The 16533-nt window shown below is 38.9% G+C and overlaps 1 protein-coding gene across 1 annotated transcript in view; it reads left to right on the top strand.

Moving 5' to 3' along the window:
• The window catches only part of LOC110467358 (neuronal acetylcholine receptor subunit alpha-3-like), a 95998-nt gene that overhangs the window by 68931 nt on the left and 10534 nt on the right, over nt 1-16533 (top strand). Inside the window, exons 5-6 of the mRNA XM_021524474.1 lie at nt 6086-6172; nt 16385-16503. Of these exons, the coding sequence (XP_021380149.1) occupies nt 6086-6172; nt 16385-16503 (206 nt within the window). The remainder of the gene's footprint in view (nt 1-6085; nt 6173-16384; nt 16504-16533) is intronic.

The raw sequence follows: 16533 nt of genomic DNA, 5'->3' as shown, positions 1-16533 counted from the left end.
CAACACGTAGGTCTCTCCATGGTTACAATTTATAATTCAAAAAATATAGATTTTATTAAACCTGTTAATGCCCTTATTAGTGCCAAAACCCCATTCTCTCTTTGTTTTTGTTTGACTTTTAAGCAACAAAACAACTTTCTCTCTTTGTCTCTCTTCAACCTTCAAGTAACAAAACCGATTTATCTCTTTTTCTCTCTTAGACTTTCAAGTGACAAAAACAGCATTCTCTCTTTGTCTCTCTGTTAGACCTTCAAGTGACAAAACAGCATTCTCTCTTTGTCTCAATTAGACCTTCAAGTGACAAAACAGCATTCTCTCTTTGTCTCTCTTAGACCTTCAAGTGGCAAAACAGCATTCTCCCTTTGTTTCACTTAGACCTTCAAGTGACAAAACATCATGCTCTCTTTGTCTCACTTAGACATTAGAGTGACAAAACAGCATTCTCTCTTTGTCTCTCTCTTAGACCTTCAAGTGACAAAACAGCATTCTCTCTTTGTCTCTCTGTTAGACCTTCAAGTGACAAAACAGCATTCTCTCTTTGTCTCACTTAGACCTTCAAGTGACAAAACATCATTCTCTCTTTGTCTCACTTAGACCTTAGAGTGACAAAACAGCATTCTCTCTTTGTCTCTCTGTTAGACCTTCAAGTGACAAAACAGCATTCTCTCTTTGTCTCACTTAGACCTTCAAGTGACAAAACATCATTCTCTCTTTGTCTCACTTAGACCTTCAAGTGACAAAACAGCATTCTCTCTTTGTCTCTCTTAGACCTTCAAGTGGCAAAACAGCATTCTCTCTTTGTCTCACTTAGACCTTCAAGTGACAAAACAGCATTCTCTCTTTGTTTCACTTAGACCTTCAAGTGACAAAACATCATGCTCTCTTTGTTTCACTTAGACCTTAGAGTGACAAAACATCATTCTCTCTTTGTCTCACCTAGACGTCCAAGTAACAGAAGAACATTTTTTTTCTTTCTTCGACATTCATGCTTATCTTACTGCTTTAGAACTAGGATAAATTCAGAAACATTTTCCATATAAAATCATTACCGAATGTAAGAGAAGTATCGAAGAAATCTATTATTACAGTGTTAACCATGCTTAAACACACACAGTGTATTTTATAGTCTATAACAGTCTAAAATACAGAATAAAATGCATCTTATCATGGATTTCAATACGATAATCAGATCTTTGTGACAATATATGAATAGGTTTGCGATATTCCAAGGTAATTGCTAAATATTCCAATCTGCATTAAAAAGTGAGTTTAAACTTTCTGGATACTTTTGTAAAAAAATCCAACCTGCACCAAAAAGTTTCGGTTCAATACGATTTGTTGGAAATGAAGAAGGAAAAAGATCATGACGGTTTGTAGAAGGATAGGAAAAAAGGGGGGTTAGATCAGAGCATGTATTCGTGAAACTTTTGTCAAGCTCAAACTCAGAGTCTGTGCTCAAGCCCAATCACTTCTTAATGTAATGCATTCATGAAAATATATCACATTTGTCAATGGTTTGAAAGAATTTTGGAGAGACTAAAAATCGAATACCGTTTCCAGTATAAACACTTGACTTACTGACCGTATTACCATGTGCATGGCTTAAGCAAGTTACTAGTAAGGTGGCCTGAGCACAATATCCCTGCTTTAGCATGGGAACGATTTCATGATAACACGACCCAGCAAGTATGAAAGAAGGGACGGGAGATACCAACGAGCAATAAAATAATATGCAGATGTTTATGAAAAGATTCTTGTAACACAATCAATAAATGTTTCTATGTGACGTTTCGATGACTAGTACAGTATGTACCCTGTCACCTTCATCAGACAAATGACGGTGACAGAGTACATATCTTACTAGTCATCGAAACCGTCACGTATAAACACTTATTGGTTGTGTTACAAGAATCTTTTCATAATCCTTACTAACCAACCTGTAGAAAATGTTTAGAAATGTGCAGATGTGTTTGAATGATTAATGACTGATACAGGTAATTGATGCTGATTCTTACAATATTTTACTCGAAGCATCACGGAAACTCTGACTTTTATGTTTCACTTCCGGGTTATTTAACGGGTTTGTCGATGAAAAAACTTTGGTGTATCATTTACTCTGTCTGTCATATATTTCAGTATTGATTATAAGTTTCGATTTTTGTCCTTGGTGTTAATGCGATGATAATATTTTTATGTTATTTAGCCGAACGAACTTAGACCCTGGGACTAATATAAGGCAATTCACTCATGCATATTTACAGAGCTACAGTTCAGTTAACCTCGTATCTGTGGGGGATCAATATATTCATTTTGTATAACCGCCATGTATATGTACAGGTTTGTGCCTACCGATTGTGTTATCGTTCCCTCGATACAATTTAGTCATAGTCATATGGGCTTTTTACGATGGCGTAAACAAACCCAGACGCTGAAAAATACACAGATCATGTCAAGGGAGATAATCCGGTATGCGCATAAACAGTAGAACTTGTATTAATACGTTTATAACACATCACTTTCGGAGACCAACAAACTTACATGCTGACAACCCTTGCAGGTTCGGGTAAAAAATGGTCTGCTGTATCCCACTGCATGTTCGTAGCAGGCGACATATATTCGGTCCCCTACAGAATCGTTTTTTTCCTTCTTCCGTGTCATATGCTTGGGGGATTTTGAAAAAACATAATCGACCTATAGTCCCCGTTGCAATACCTTGGATCTCTAGCTTTTCACTTCTTACTTCCCTACTGTTTCCTTTCAGCGGTGTCTTCCTAGGCACCTGTCTGCATTAAACAGCATACATACAAAAAAAACCACGCAAACCAAGGTGTGCCTACGTATGACAATGGTATGCCCGTCATATTGCGCTATGATGGACTAGCTCTATTAAGTCTGTGTTACCGACTGTTGGTAAGCAACTCAGTCATGTTTGAGTTTTACACTTTAAAACGGTTTCAAACATATTTTATCACACACGGGCTTATAACAAGCTTAAGTTTCACTCGTGGGCTTGTAAAAAGCTTAAGTTTTACTCGTGGGTTTGTAACAAGCTTAAGTGTCACTCGTGGACTTGTAACAAGCTTGAGTTTCACTCATGGGCTTGTACCAAGCTTAAGTTTCACTCGTGGGTTTGTAACAAGCTTAAGTGTCACTCGTGGGCTTGTAACAAGCTTGAGTTTCACTCGTGGGCTTGTAACAAGCTTAAGTTTCACTCGTGGGCTTGTAACAAGCTTACGTTTCACTCGTGGGCTTGTAACAAGCTTAAGTCTCACCCGTGGGCTTGTAACAAGCTTAAGTTTCACCCGTGGGCTCGTAACGAGCTTAAGTTTCACTCGTGAGGCTTGCAACTGGTTAAAGAAGAGTTTTAGTATTCGAATGTGATATGCCGAGTGGTTTGTCAAACAAATCCAAGATGAATTATATAGACATAGCTGTTTCATAACACACCGACTGCTTTTTGTTTAATCCATCTTATGTTCGAACTCAGTACTAGTTATTGATAAAAGAAATCAATGATCTGCGGCTCGGTGCGACCGTTCAGATTGAAGATGAATCTGGGTCTAATTCTAGTTAAAATTTCCATTCTTAAGATTGAATTTATTAAGAATTACTATTATATAAGAGGACGCATGCGCACAGTATCTGTTACAATTCAATTACCCTCAATAACGCTGGCGCGTTTGCTCCATGGCCTTCAGTTTGTCAAGCTTAAGAGCACAACTGAATATGCTGTTTTCCTCGGATTATTACAATCTGTCGGATTTCGTGTGCACGAAGCGCGTCTCAAACTCCCAATTCGCAAAAAAACGTCCATTCTAAAATGATATCTCCTGCAACTGCGAAGCTTCAAATTCAACCTGCACGTTCCTGTACGCAAACTTGTCTACGATTATATGCAAATTCTCTCCATGCCTACCCTATCAACGCTGCGTTAACTTAATCACGACCAACTGAAAACAACAGCTAATTGTTGACAAAATTCTGTGAAAATATTTCAGAATTAGATCAAGAGAGAATTCATCAAAAAGTTTTCGCGTCAGTCCTAATTTGAATCCTACCGAGAGTTGCATACGTCGTAAATCAAGTTACTGTGAAAAGCACGCACGTGCAGGATGCTACAGGTGTAATTAACTCCAAGACAGCTAACAGAAGGCGTTCTTTTTACGTCATTGATTTCCATTTGACCAAACAGGGCTATGCCATATATCTCTCGTGTTTCTGGTAGCAGAATCATCTTTAAAGACTCTTTTTAGAGTTTTAATCCAATCAGCCAATCTTTACGCGAAGCATTATAGAGATGCGATATGCCTAGGGACCCCGTAACACTGCTACTTTACCATTTAAATACCAATTACTCCTTTTATGTTTGAATTACACAGTCCCATATATCACTACACGCACATGCACGCGGCACGCTCCTCATTGTCGCACGTGCTAGTTTTCTTCTATTTTGGTGCACCGTCCACACTTGACCGTACCTTAGTACCAGAAAATCATATCTTGAAAAAAACCAATTACACCTTGTTTTAAACAAATGACCATTCTCCGCTACGACACTATGATTTTGCACCGTCAAGAACGATTACATGATACAGGGATTGGCGCGAAACGGACACTTGACGCCGTAAACCTTGGACCATCCCGTCCTCACTTATTTAATTAATTATATTGTCTCAATCTAGAACTAAGGGAAAACAGGATCCGTTTTTCTTGATTAGTTTCTACTCTACACAACCACAGAATCTCCTAAGCACTACATGAACTGGCCTTGCGCCACACATTAACACATGTCTGTCAATATACTGGAAATTGGCAATGCACACCTGCAATTTGTTTGGGGGGTAAGAGGATATTTAATCCTCTCCTTACCATTGTCTAGTCATAAAGGATGCTTATGTTGGTATCCGTTGAACAAACTTTTTTTATTTTCTCTTTTTATTAGACTAATAACTCAAGTTGATCAGTTGATTCATACAAGGGTTAATCAATGGGTTAAAGCGACAGTGTCACACTCTGAGGTTCGCGGTTCGAATCCTGGTCTACCTTCTCTGAATTTTACAGAACACATCTGGGATCCTTCATAAGTCAATTCACCACTTTAAAAAAAAAAAAATGCGGAATGGGTTTTAAATATGGAACACAATTTATGCACAATTCATGGCTTGCTTTTATAACACAACTATTTATTTGTTAAATGAGCAATAATATGAAGACTGAACGCAGTGATTCGAAACAAGAACAATTAGTTCTCGCATGCTTACGATTTTTTTTGTTACATTTATCTTACTGTACCATGTGCGTCACCACCATATTTAAGGTTAGACTTTCGCTGTATTTATAACCGTGCCTGTTTTCGGTGGATTTATTTTGCTATTGACGAGGCTGTTTCTAACTTTATCCTATTAAGGTTGTTACATATAAAGTTTGATTGACCTTCATTTTGACGGCGTACAGTACAATGAACGCAATTACAGTAGCAACCAATATATTCTTTAAAGAACGCGGTATGTTTACATCCGAAAAGAAACAAATGTTTAAATACTGTACAAGGAAAAACAGTCAGAAGGGGTTGCTACGATGGTAACTACGGTAGCTGTTGTTGCTAGGATAAATATTGATATGGGTAAATTTCAAAACTAGCAGTGAACAACACTACACTCTCAATTTGATATTTGTAGCTTTTAAATTTTAATTTATTTAATCTGAATAGCCCTTTGATAGTTTTCATTAATGTATAATGTTAGGTATATACACGCATTGACGCACTGCTCTGATATAGTGACGCGGTCGAATGTTCCAGAACAAAGCCGCCATTGTTTACTTTATGGGCAAAGACATTTGTATGTTCATCCATGGAATAAGAAGTGTGTCAGTCAGCATCCCTTTGTTGTATGATTCCAGATGTTGAAGGTATCAAACAATGGCTGTCATCGGATTGTTATTCCGCTTAAACGTCAACGGCGACATATTTGAAACATGTATCTGTACGCTAATTCATACGCAGCCAGAGTTTACTTAGCTGAAGAAGAGAGAAGTATATTTATGTATAGCTGCCTTCTAAAACATATATGGTTTATTTCGACAGGTATGAACGTGTTTGTGGCCTTTTTCGTGTTGCTGCTGCTTCTTGCTGACTCAACTCCAAAGGCTGCCGACTCCATACCCCTTATTGGTAAGTGCACGGAAGTGACGTGTGTACTCAAAAATTTCAAAAAATTGTAAGCCATTAAGATGTTGCTATTCGTGCGTCTGGCACTACTGCATTACCAAGACGGTACCATAGTGACGTCATAAGCCAAATAAGTTAAAGCAAATGTAAATAAGTAATATATTATATCTGCTTTCTAATGTACGGAATTGTTTACGGGTTTTGACTGGTTGTTTTTTTTCCCCTTATTAAATACACTGTTCGTACATCAGAGCCTTAACCCACTACAAAGACGTTACCATGGTAACGTCACATGCCATCTTTACCAAAAGTCGCGTTAGGTATAATTGTAAGGTACATGTACCTGGCAATGAAAAAATTCACAAAACATTTGCGTGTTCGGCAGATAACGGTACACTGTAGTATGGTGCATGTCGCCTGCCCCACCTCCAATATCGTGCTGACACTGAGCAGTGACACACAACCGTCAATTATTTCTTGCTTTCGTTTCATATCTTTTTTTATCAATTATGTTCGCTCTCAAACAGACGGCAGCGCTCACAGCCCCCCTCGTTATCCTTCCATGTCGAATTATCCGAAAATATGTCTGAAAATCAATATCTTGTTGTTTCTGTATCTATTATACGAAAATATCCCCTTTCTTAAATGATGAACTATAGCTGTAATTATCCAAAGAGTACGTTTGTTTTGGTAGGCCCGCACACCACCACCATCACCATCACCACCACCACAGGGACACCCTCTGTAGTCCTATATATAGCAGGCTATACGTGGGTACTGTACGGATCCTGAATTATCACCGGATCAAGATGCACTTTCGCTATCAATACGATCCAACAGCGTCGGTTACACAACATAGACCGATCGTCTCGCGGTGTTACTGGGGTGTGGTGTACTTGCTATGTTTGTTGAGATTTGACAGGGATACGTTGAATTGTTTCCTTGGTTTTAAATACACTTGCATGTAAGATCTAAACGGTGTGACATTACAATCCTGTTATATTTGTTAGAGTAATCCTGGTTTATGACAAGTCACTACTTTAATATGGTTTTCATGATAAAACATAGTATATTAGTCTGGTGAACAAGATTAGCAACTTCTGTTTCCACATATACAAATGGGCATTATATCTGTTTGACCATCTCACCCTGGAAATAGAGCAAGGGCACAGAAAGATTTTCAAAATCTAACTCTTACTATACAATCCTAACCCACAATTATACGGAGGCCTATTAGGGCCATATAATAACAACGAGATCATGTAAATTCGTAAATCGCCTTTCCGTAGTTATATCTACATGCAAGATACGGTAGAAACATATGAGATAAATGAAATTGACAAAAGTCTTACCATGACACAGCTAACGTTATGATCTCGTGTTTATGATTATAACATAGCTATCATCTAATGTATGTGATTATGACATAGCTATGATCACGTCGTTACAATCATGACGCAGATGACACAGACATGATTTCGTAGTTATTATATGATCATGATCACATAACAAAGCTATGATCTTTAGGTAATGATCATGACACACTATGGTCTCGTAGTTATGAATATGACATGGCTATATGATCACGTTATGATAATGAAATGGCTATAGTCACGTTATGATAATGACATAGCTATGATCACGTTATGATAATGACATAACTATGATCACGTTGTTATGATTATGACATAGCTATGATCACGTTGTTATGATTATGACATAGCTATGATCACGTTGTTATAATTATGACGTGGCTATGATCACGTTGTTATAATTATGACGTGGCTATGATCACGTTATTAAGACATAGGTATGATCACCTACATTTTATGTAGTTATGATAATGACATATATCGTGTTGTTATAATAATGGCATATATGCTATCTTGTAATTATGATCCTGACATATTAAAGGTCTTGTAGTTATGGTCATGACAAAGCTATGATACATCGAAGCGATAATTATGCCAATCTATGATATCTTATAGTTATGATCCTGACATAGATGTAATCTCGTAGTTATGATTATGATATAGCTATGATCCTATAGTTATGATACATGTATGACATAGCAGTGAAATTGTAGTTTTGATAATGACAAAGATCTCGTAGCTTTGATAATGACATAGATCTCGTAGCTATGTAAATTACATAGATCTCGTAGCTTTGATAATGACTTAGATCTCGTAGCTTTGATAATGACATAGATCTCGTAGCTTTGATAATGATATAGATCTCGTAGCTTTGATAATGATATAGATCTCGTAGCTTTGATAATGATATAGATCTCGTAGCTTTGATAATGATATAGATCTCGTAGCTTTGATAATGATATAGATCTCGTAGCTTTGATAATGATATAGATCTCGTAGCTTTGATAATGACTTAGATCTCGTAGCTTTGATAATGACATAGATATCGTAGCTTTGATAATGACATAGATCTCGTAGATTTGATAATGACATAGATCTCGTAGCTTTGATAATGACATAGATCTCATAGCTATGCAAATTACATAGATCTCGTAGCTTTGATAATGACATAGATATCGTAGCTTTGATAATGACATAGATCTCGTAGATTTGATAATGAAATAGATCTCGTAGCTATGATAATGACATAGATCTTGTAGTTTTGATAATGACATAGATTTCGTAGATATGATACTGATAGTGATCTCGTTGTTATTATAATGGCGTCTCTATGATTCTATTGTAATGATATTATCATGATCTCGTAGCTTTGATATTGCCATCTCATAATTACAATAGAAAAAAAAATATCAGACGACCCTAATACGCTTCCGTACTTTGCTGATAGCACTGCCGCGACGGTTAAGCAAACTCCGATCAATTGATAAGCCGTCTCGAGGACCTGTAAAACACACGTCGAGGGCCCTTTTGATAAGGAATTGGTCATCAATATCCGCCTATTAAGTACTATTCACTGTTGTAAGTGATATAACTCGAGAACTGACCGAAGGCTGATGGATTCAGTACACTGGGCGATACGTCAGATCGCCAGTATCCCCCCTCCCCGACATAACATATCCGGATATTCCCACAATAATCCTCCACATTATTGTTTTCTTTATTAGACAGAAACTCTGTTAGCCAAAAATCACACGGGCATGAATAGGTCTCGGGGAAAAAGATTATGGCCAATAAAAGTATAGGCTGCCAAAGACTGCCTGTTATGATTTGGTCTGATACATCTGTTTTAAACAAGTACATATTGATGTTCGCGTTAAGACAGAACCGATAACAGAAGCCAGGAAATGTGTACAAAGAGATTACAAAAATGTCAACCAGGCTGGAAAGTCGAGCAATTATCGAGGGCCAATTGCAGATAAGGCTGAAGCAAACTCGGATGTGCTGAATATGTGAAAAACGGGGAAATAAAGTGCTATTTATCCATGTTTGGGGTGTCTACAATAAAAACGAAGGTGATTTGAACGGCTGCGGACAAACAATTTAAATAACCCGGAATCACCACGACACACGACGACTGCAATGTGTCAACAGAAAATCTGTGAGTGCAGTTGGGTTGATATGTAAATTTAAGTAATTTATCGTCTATTTCACTAACACTACCTCAACAGACCGACGACAGTTCCGTTTACATATAGGCCAATAAAACACTGTGTGCAGACTGGCATGCCGTATAAGATGAATCAAGGTTTGTGTGGACCTATCCGTAACATTAAACATATCTATATATCGGTCGTGCGAACCTGTCCATAGGTCTAATTTGGCAATAAGAGCTACATGTACATGTACTGTAAAAGTGGAAATTTTCACGTTTTTCGCGTCGAGTGCATTTGCTTGAAAATATCCACACGCGAATATAGAAAAATAGAATATGTAAATTTTAGATGTATTGCAAACGCTAACATTTCCACGCCACGATCAATTGAAAAGTCACAACGTAAGCATTCCAATAGAAGAGATGGGATACATGTAAGCAACAATAATCTGCCACGGAGCCAGCCTTGGCCCTCTGATCATCAAACCAAACAGAGCTATCTGGTCATCGTTACATGTAGAACCCTTACCCAGTTATATCCAGAACAAATTGGAAGGGAGGTAACTCTATGTACAAAAAAACTACAGTGGAATCATTTTGGTGTTTTGCCCGCTAATGACAGAGATGTTTAAGAGAGGCAAGCAAAGAATTGTAGATTCTGCCTATTCTAGGCAACTATACTATACAGGATGGCACATACCAGCAACCTAGTTTGGTCGAATCGGCCAGTAATAGTAATCATGGATTGTAACAACTGGGTCGTACTAATAAACATTGGTTATACAAACCGACAAAGAGTGGGAATTTGAATGGTACGGACCGGCTAATACTCAAAATCACGAGTTTGTATGATCGGTCCGTAGGACAAACAAAAATGAAAGGACTGTGATGATTGGTTAGCGGAGGGGTGGACAGACAGGTCCGTAGACGCTACCGCCAAGCCCGCATATACCAATCAATGAGAAGATGTAATAGTAGTAATTGCTGTTACTAATATCCGTCCAAATAACATTATACCGTACAGCCCCGAGGCTGCAGAAAGTCCGTCAATAACCTGGTGAAGAATTGTAACCCCAAGGGAGCTAACTAAACTCAATGGCCCAAAAATTGAACTGTCAGCAGAATCTTACAATCCCGATGGGTTCCGAGACCAACAGTGTTGATGATTGCGTTCCGTTAGTTTATATCATTCCTAACATTACATTTACCGACTGTGAAACCTCGTTATGAGTTATATACAGCTAAGATGGAAGTCCATGCATGTGTTGTTGTCTGTGATCATGAGAACCCGTACCTATCTGTAAGAACTTGAAACATTATCAACATGGTGGCAGTGGCGAGAGAGGTAGGAATCGGGCCTAAAGACTTTATAACTGTTAAAGTCGACACTCACTAAGAAAAATCACTCTGATGTGTTTTTTGGGAACGCTGTGAGCGCACCACGTGGTTTTGACTATATTCCCGCGATGGGTGAGCCAGTTATCCAACACATAAACTCTAATCTGAGATTGTCTACAGAACTTAATCTGACAACCGGTAATGTCAGTGAGAATTACAAGGTATGGAAACGCAGTATTGAGATTTATCTGATGGCTAGCGGAATCCAAATGTTAGATAAGGCGATACAACCCGCGACGATCATAAACTGTGGTGGGGAGATCCTTCTGAAAGCGGATGCTCCTTTCTCTTGGCCAGCCACGGATAAAAATGATCCGAAAAATGTTTTTGAGAAAATCGAACAATAGTGTAACCCTCGTCAAAACGAAGTTGCGGAAAGTCATAAATTTTGGCCTGTGAATTATTTCGACCCATTTGACCAATTCCTCACAGAGCTCAGATCTAGGGCATCATCATGTAACTTTGGTGACAAGGAGGAACGGATGATTCGTGACAAAATCGTTTTCACAGCTACTGGGAAAATGCAACAGCTGCTGCTTCGGGATGACAACCTGGATTTACGCAAGACAATCAAAATATGCCAATCCTATGAGCAGGCCAATAAACAGGCACAGGAAATGAAGACTAACTTGCATTCGAACAACCACCTGCACACAAAGGTTAACAGAATGAAATCAGACCAAGGAAAACAAAACAAGGCACAGGCACAAAAGAAGTTTGTAAAAAAGGATATTCAAAATGTGAAATCATGTAAATACTGTGGAAAATCACATGTCATGAAAAAAGAGGAATGTCCTGCCTGGGGCAAAACTTGTGGAAAGTGTGGCGGACGAAATCACTTCAAGGTTAAGTGTAAGAGGATACACCGTCTGGGTGCAGAAAGGGGAGGTCACTCTGAATCTGACTCTGATGACTGCTGGTTAAATGCAGTAAGAAATGCTGATAAAAAAGAGCGGATCACTGCTCGAATGCAGGTGAATGACTGTGATGTGCGTTTTCAACTAGACAGTGCTGCGGATGTAAACACTATATGCAAACGGTATGTTCGGCGTAAACAGGTACATGCATGCACGACAAAGATTCGCATGTTTGATGACAGTACTCTATGCCCTGAAGGTGAAGCAATGCTTAACGTACTGAATCCTAAGAGTGGAGAACAGCATAATGTAAGCTTTATTGTGGTCCCTAACAAGCTACAGTGCCTCCTAGGACTTAAAACAATTAGAAAGCTTGGATTTGTGACTGTCAATCAAGAAAAGTTCATTGGGAAGATTGAAACTACAAATCAACCAGGAGATTTGGGTGAGGTTACTCTAACTATTGACCCTGAGGTCAAACCCAGATTCCTGCCCTGTAGGAAAATACCCATCGCTCTTAAGGATCGTGTAAAGTCTGATCTTGACAACCTTGTTGAGAGAGGTATTCTGATACCAGTGACAAAGCCCACAGCCTGGGTCAGCCAGATGGCTGTAGTACACAAACCTAATGGCAAGTTACGAATCTGCCTAGACCCTCAAGGTCTTAACTCTGCCCTGCTGCGAGAAGGTTATGCCTTACCAACACTGGATGATGTATTACCTAAGCTACAAAATGCACGTGTATTCAGCAAATTGGATGTTAAAGAGGCATTCTGGCATGTCCGTTTAGACGAACAGTCTAGTGAACTAACCACTATGATCACACCTTTTGGTCGCTATCGATGGGCACGCCTACCATTTGGATTAAATGTATCCAGTGAAATTTTCCAACGCAAGTTAAACGAGGCTCTTGAAGGACTTGATGGAACATTCACCATTGCTGATGACATCATCATTGCAGGACAGGGAGAAACTGATGAGGAAGCACACCAGGATAATGACAGGAAACTGCAGGAGTTGTATAAACGTTGTGATGAAAGGAACATAGTGTTAAATGAAGAGAAGAAGGTGATAGGACTGAAAGAAATCACTTTCCATGGTCACACCATCACAAATGAGGGGGTGAAAGCTGACCCCAAGAAAATTACAGCTATCATTGATATGCCAAGTCCTGTGGATGTTGCAGGTGTGAAAAGATTTTGTGGTATGATTCAATACATGGCAAGGTTCTTACCTTGTCTGTCAACAATGTTAGAACCAATGAGAGCTCTGACTCGCAAGGACACTGATTTTAACTGGTCATCAGCCTGTGAAAATGCATTCCGAGAGGTGAAACAGAAGCTCACAAGCGCCCAAGTTCTTTCATATTTTGACCCTGGGAAGGAAATATGGCTGCAGGTTGATAGTAGCAAAGATGGACTCGGTGCCGTTCTACTCCAAGATGGGAAACCCATTGAATATGCGTCTCGGTCTTTAAATCCTTCGCAACGCAAATGGGCACAGATTGAAAAGGAAGCTCTGGCTGTACTATACGGTGTAGAAAGATTTGACCAATACACCTATGGACACAAGATCATAGTACAAAATGATCACAAACCTCTAGAGTACATTTTGAGGAAACCTATCAGCAGTGCTCCCCGTCGGTTGCAAGATATCATGTTAAAACTCTTAAGGTACGATATTGAGTTTAGATTCCTTAAAGGTGATAAACTTGTCATTGCCGATACTTTGAGCAGAGCAACGGTCGCTGACCCATCTGAAAACCGTGATCGTATCATGTCAGTGAGCGTAAACGACAACCTAAGTGATAAGAGACTTACTGAGATAAGGGAGGCTACTCTGGAAGATGAAGATCTACAATGTCTGAAGAACAATATCCGGGCCGGATGGCCAGATGAAAAAAGGGATGTTGAGGACTGTTGCAACCCCTTTTTCGACATGAGAGACAGTTTAAGCGTCTATGAAGAAATCATTGTTAAAGGAGAGGCAATAGTAATCCCCAAGGCCTTACGAGCTGATGTGAAATCTCGACTACATAGTTCGCACACCGGCTATGACTCAATGATGCGGAGAGCGCGGGGTACCGTCTACTGGCCCCATATGAACTCTGACCTCAAACAACTAGCTGAAAGTTGTGAAGCCTGTCAGGAACTTAAACCACGTACAACAAATACACTACTAAATCAACATGATGAAGGACAAGCCCCGTGGCAAAAGATTGGTTTGGATTTGTTTGAAATAAAGGACAAGCGCTACTTGGTCAGCATTGACTATTATAGTAACTTCATTGAGGTTGACCTCTTACAGAAAACTACTTCAACTGTGGTCATTGGCATCCTCAAGAAATAATTTGCGAGATTTGGCATCCCGAGGACCATAGTATCAGATGGTGGCCCCCAGTTCACCTCGAGTGAATTCAAGGCATTTACCTCAAAGTGGTGTATTTTTCACCAGACCTCCTCACCTCACCACCAGCGAGCAAATGGTAAAGCAGAATCTGCGGTGAAGGTGATTAAAAACTTAATGATAAAATGTGAGCGGAACAGACAGGACCAATTCGAGGCTTTGATGGAGCTGCGGAATGTTCCTCGACAGGACACTGGACTGAGCCCTAACCAACTTATGTTTGGACGTCAAACGCGCACTTTGCTTCCAGCATGGAACCAGGAGACAGGAATGAAAAGTGAAAAACGGGAAAAGCGGAAGAAATCGGTCAAGAAGTATTATGACAAAACAGCTCGAGATTTGCCGAGATTAAAGCGTGAACAAAATGTGTATTTCGAACACAAACCAAGAGAGGTGGAAACTCGGAAAAGTACAAGACGCCATTGGCGAGTACACATACAGAGTGCAAGCACAAAATGGTGCTACGTACAGAAGAAATCGGGTTCATATCAGACCCACTCGTGTGGAAGCCGTCATCCGCGATCAGTCACCTGTACGTTTGGAAAACAAAGTATCACTACAGACACCAACCAATTCCGGTCAAGATGAGTTTCATTTAGAAAGTAAACAAGATGTTGAGAGTTCTGCCCACGAGCAGATTCCGTCAGTTCCCCAATGTCCTGTGCGCGACCCAGAACAAACTGTTCCAAAAGTACACGTGGAAACACAATTAACGCGGCAGCCCAGTATCGCTGGACGTGAACACCGCCCAGTACGCCAACGAAAAGAACCTGGCCATTTGAAAGACTTTGTTCGTTACTGATTTTCATATTTGTTGTTTATAAGTTTGTGTTAGTAGTTTCTAGGTAGCCAAGTGACAATCCAGGACTCTGTGAAAAGTGACATTCTATTTTGCTCTAGTGGCAATTTAAATTTATTTTAGGTTCATGAACACTGGTAAAAAATCATTCATACATTTCCATTATGGTGAAAATTGACAGTCGATAAAGATATAATACGAACTGCATTTAAGCTTGTTAAAAGCGATGAATTTTATTACTCAATATTCTAGTCTTAAAATTTTGAGTCATTCAATGGTATGCTACACTATGTCAGTTTAATAATTTGTGTATGTCCATTTCATTTTGACACTGACAGTCATGTTCTTCTAAATAAGGGGGATGTTGATGATTGCGTCCCGTTAGTTTATATCATTCCTAACATTACATGTACCGACTGTGAAACCTCGTTATGAGATATAAACAGCTAAGATGGTAGTCCTTGCTTGTTGTTGTTGTCTGTGATCATGAGAACCCGTACCTATCTGTAAGAACTTGAAACGTTATCAACAAACAGTACACGATTAAAATTTTCGAACAGCGTTGAAGGTTTTTATCACAGTCAACAAGTAAAAAAATGGTCAAAAACTCTCCTAGATTTCACATGTTTGGAAATAGATTTACAATGTTACTGAGAATTTCCGTGGCATCGATATCGATGCCGCACCAATTTCACATTGATTATGAAAGCAAACCGAAAGTAAATAGTGGCAGTATAACGAATTTTTGTTTCTGTTAAGAATAACTATATTTTGTCATACTTAAGTAAGTTTTGTCCTTCATGTGCGTATTTCTGACAGAATGATTATGATATCACTGATAAGAATTTTATCTACGGTTACATGTAATGGCTGTGTAGTTTCGTTGTATTTCTGCTGAGAATATTTCTGACAAGACATGTTTTTTTGTCTTACAAGAGCATATTTCTATTAAGATAATTATGATATGTCTCACTTTATCATTTTTGACTTACAGGTGCGTATTTCTATCAAGATAATTATGATATGTCTCACTTTATCATTTTTGTCTTACATGTGCGTATTTCTATCAAGATAATTATGATATGTCTAACTTTATTATTTTTGTCTTACAGGTGCGGATTTCTATCAAGATAATTATAATATGTCTCACTTTATCATTTTTGTCTCACAGGTGCGGATTTCTATGAAGATAATTATGCTATGTCTCACTTTATTATTTTTGTCTTACAGGTGCGTATTTCTGCCTGAGTATGGTGATGATCACAATGTCAACAGTCCTCTCAACAATTGTAGCCAACATGTTTTTCCGCGGAGTAAGGATTAACAGGGCGCCCGCCTGGCTGAGAAAGGTCGGTATCCGCAATTCAGCCTTTTAACTA

This window comes from Mizuhopecten yessoensis, unplaced genomic scaffold (genome assembly GCF_002113885.1).
Source record: "Mizuhopecten yessoensis strain PY_sf001 unplaced genomic scaffold, ASM211388v2 scaffold11171, whole genome shotgun sequence".
NCBI classification, from domain to species: domain Eukaryota; kingdom Metazoa; phylum Mollusca; class Bivalvia; order Pectinida; family Pectinidae; genus Mizuhopecten; species Mizuhopecten yessoensis.
This window is presented reverse-complemented; position numbering and strand designations above follow the sequence as displayed.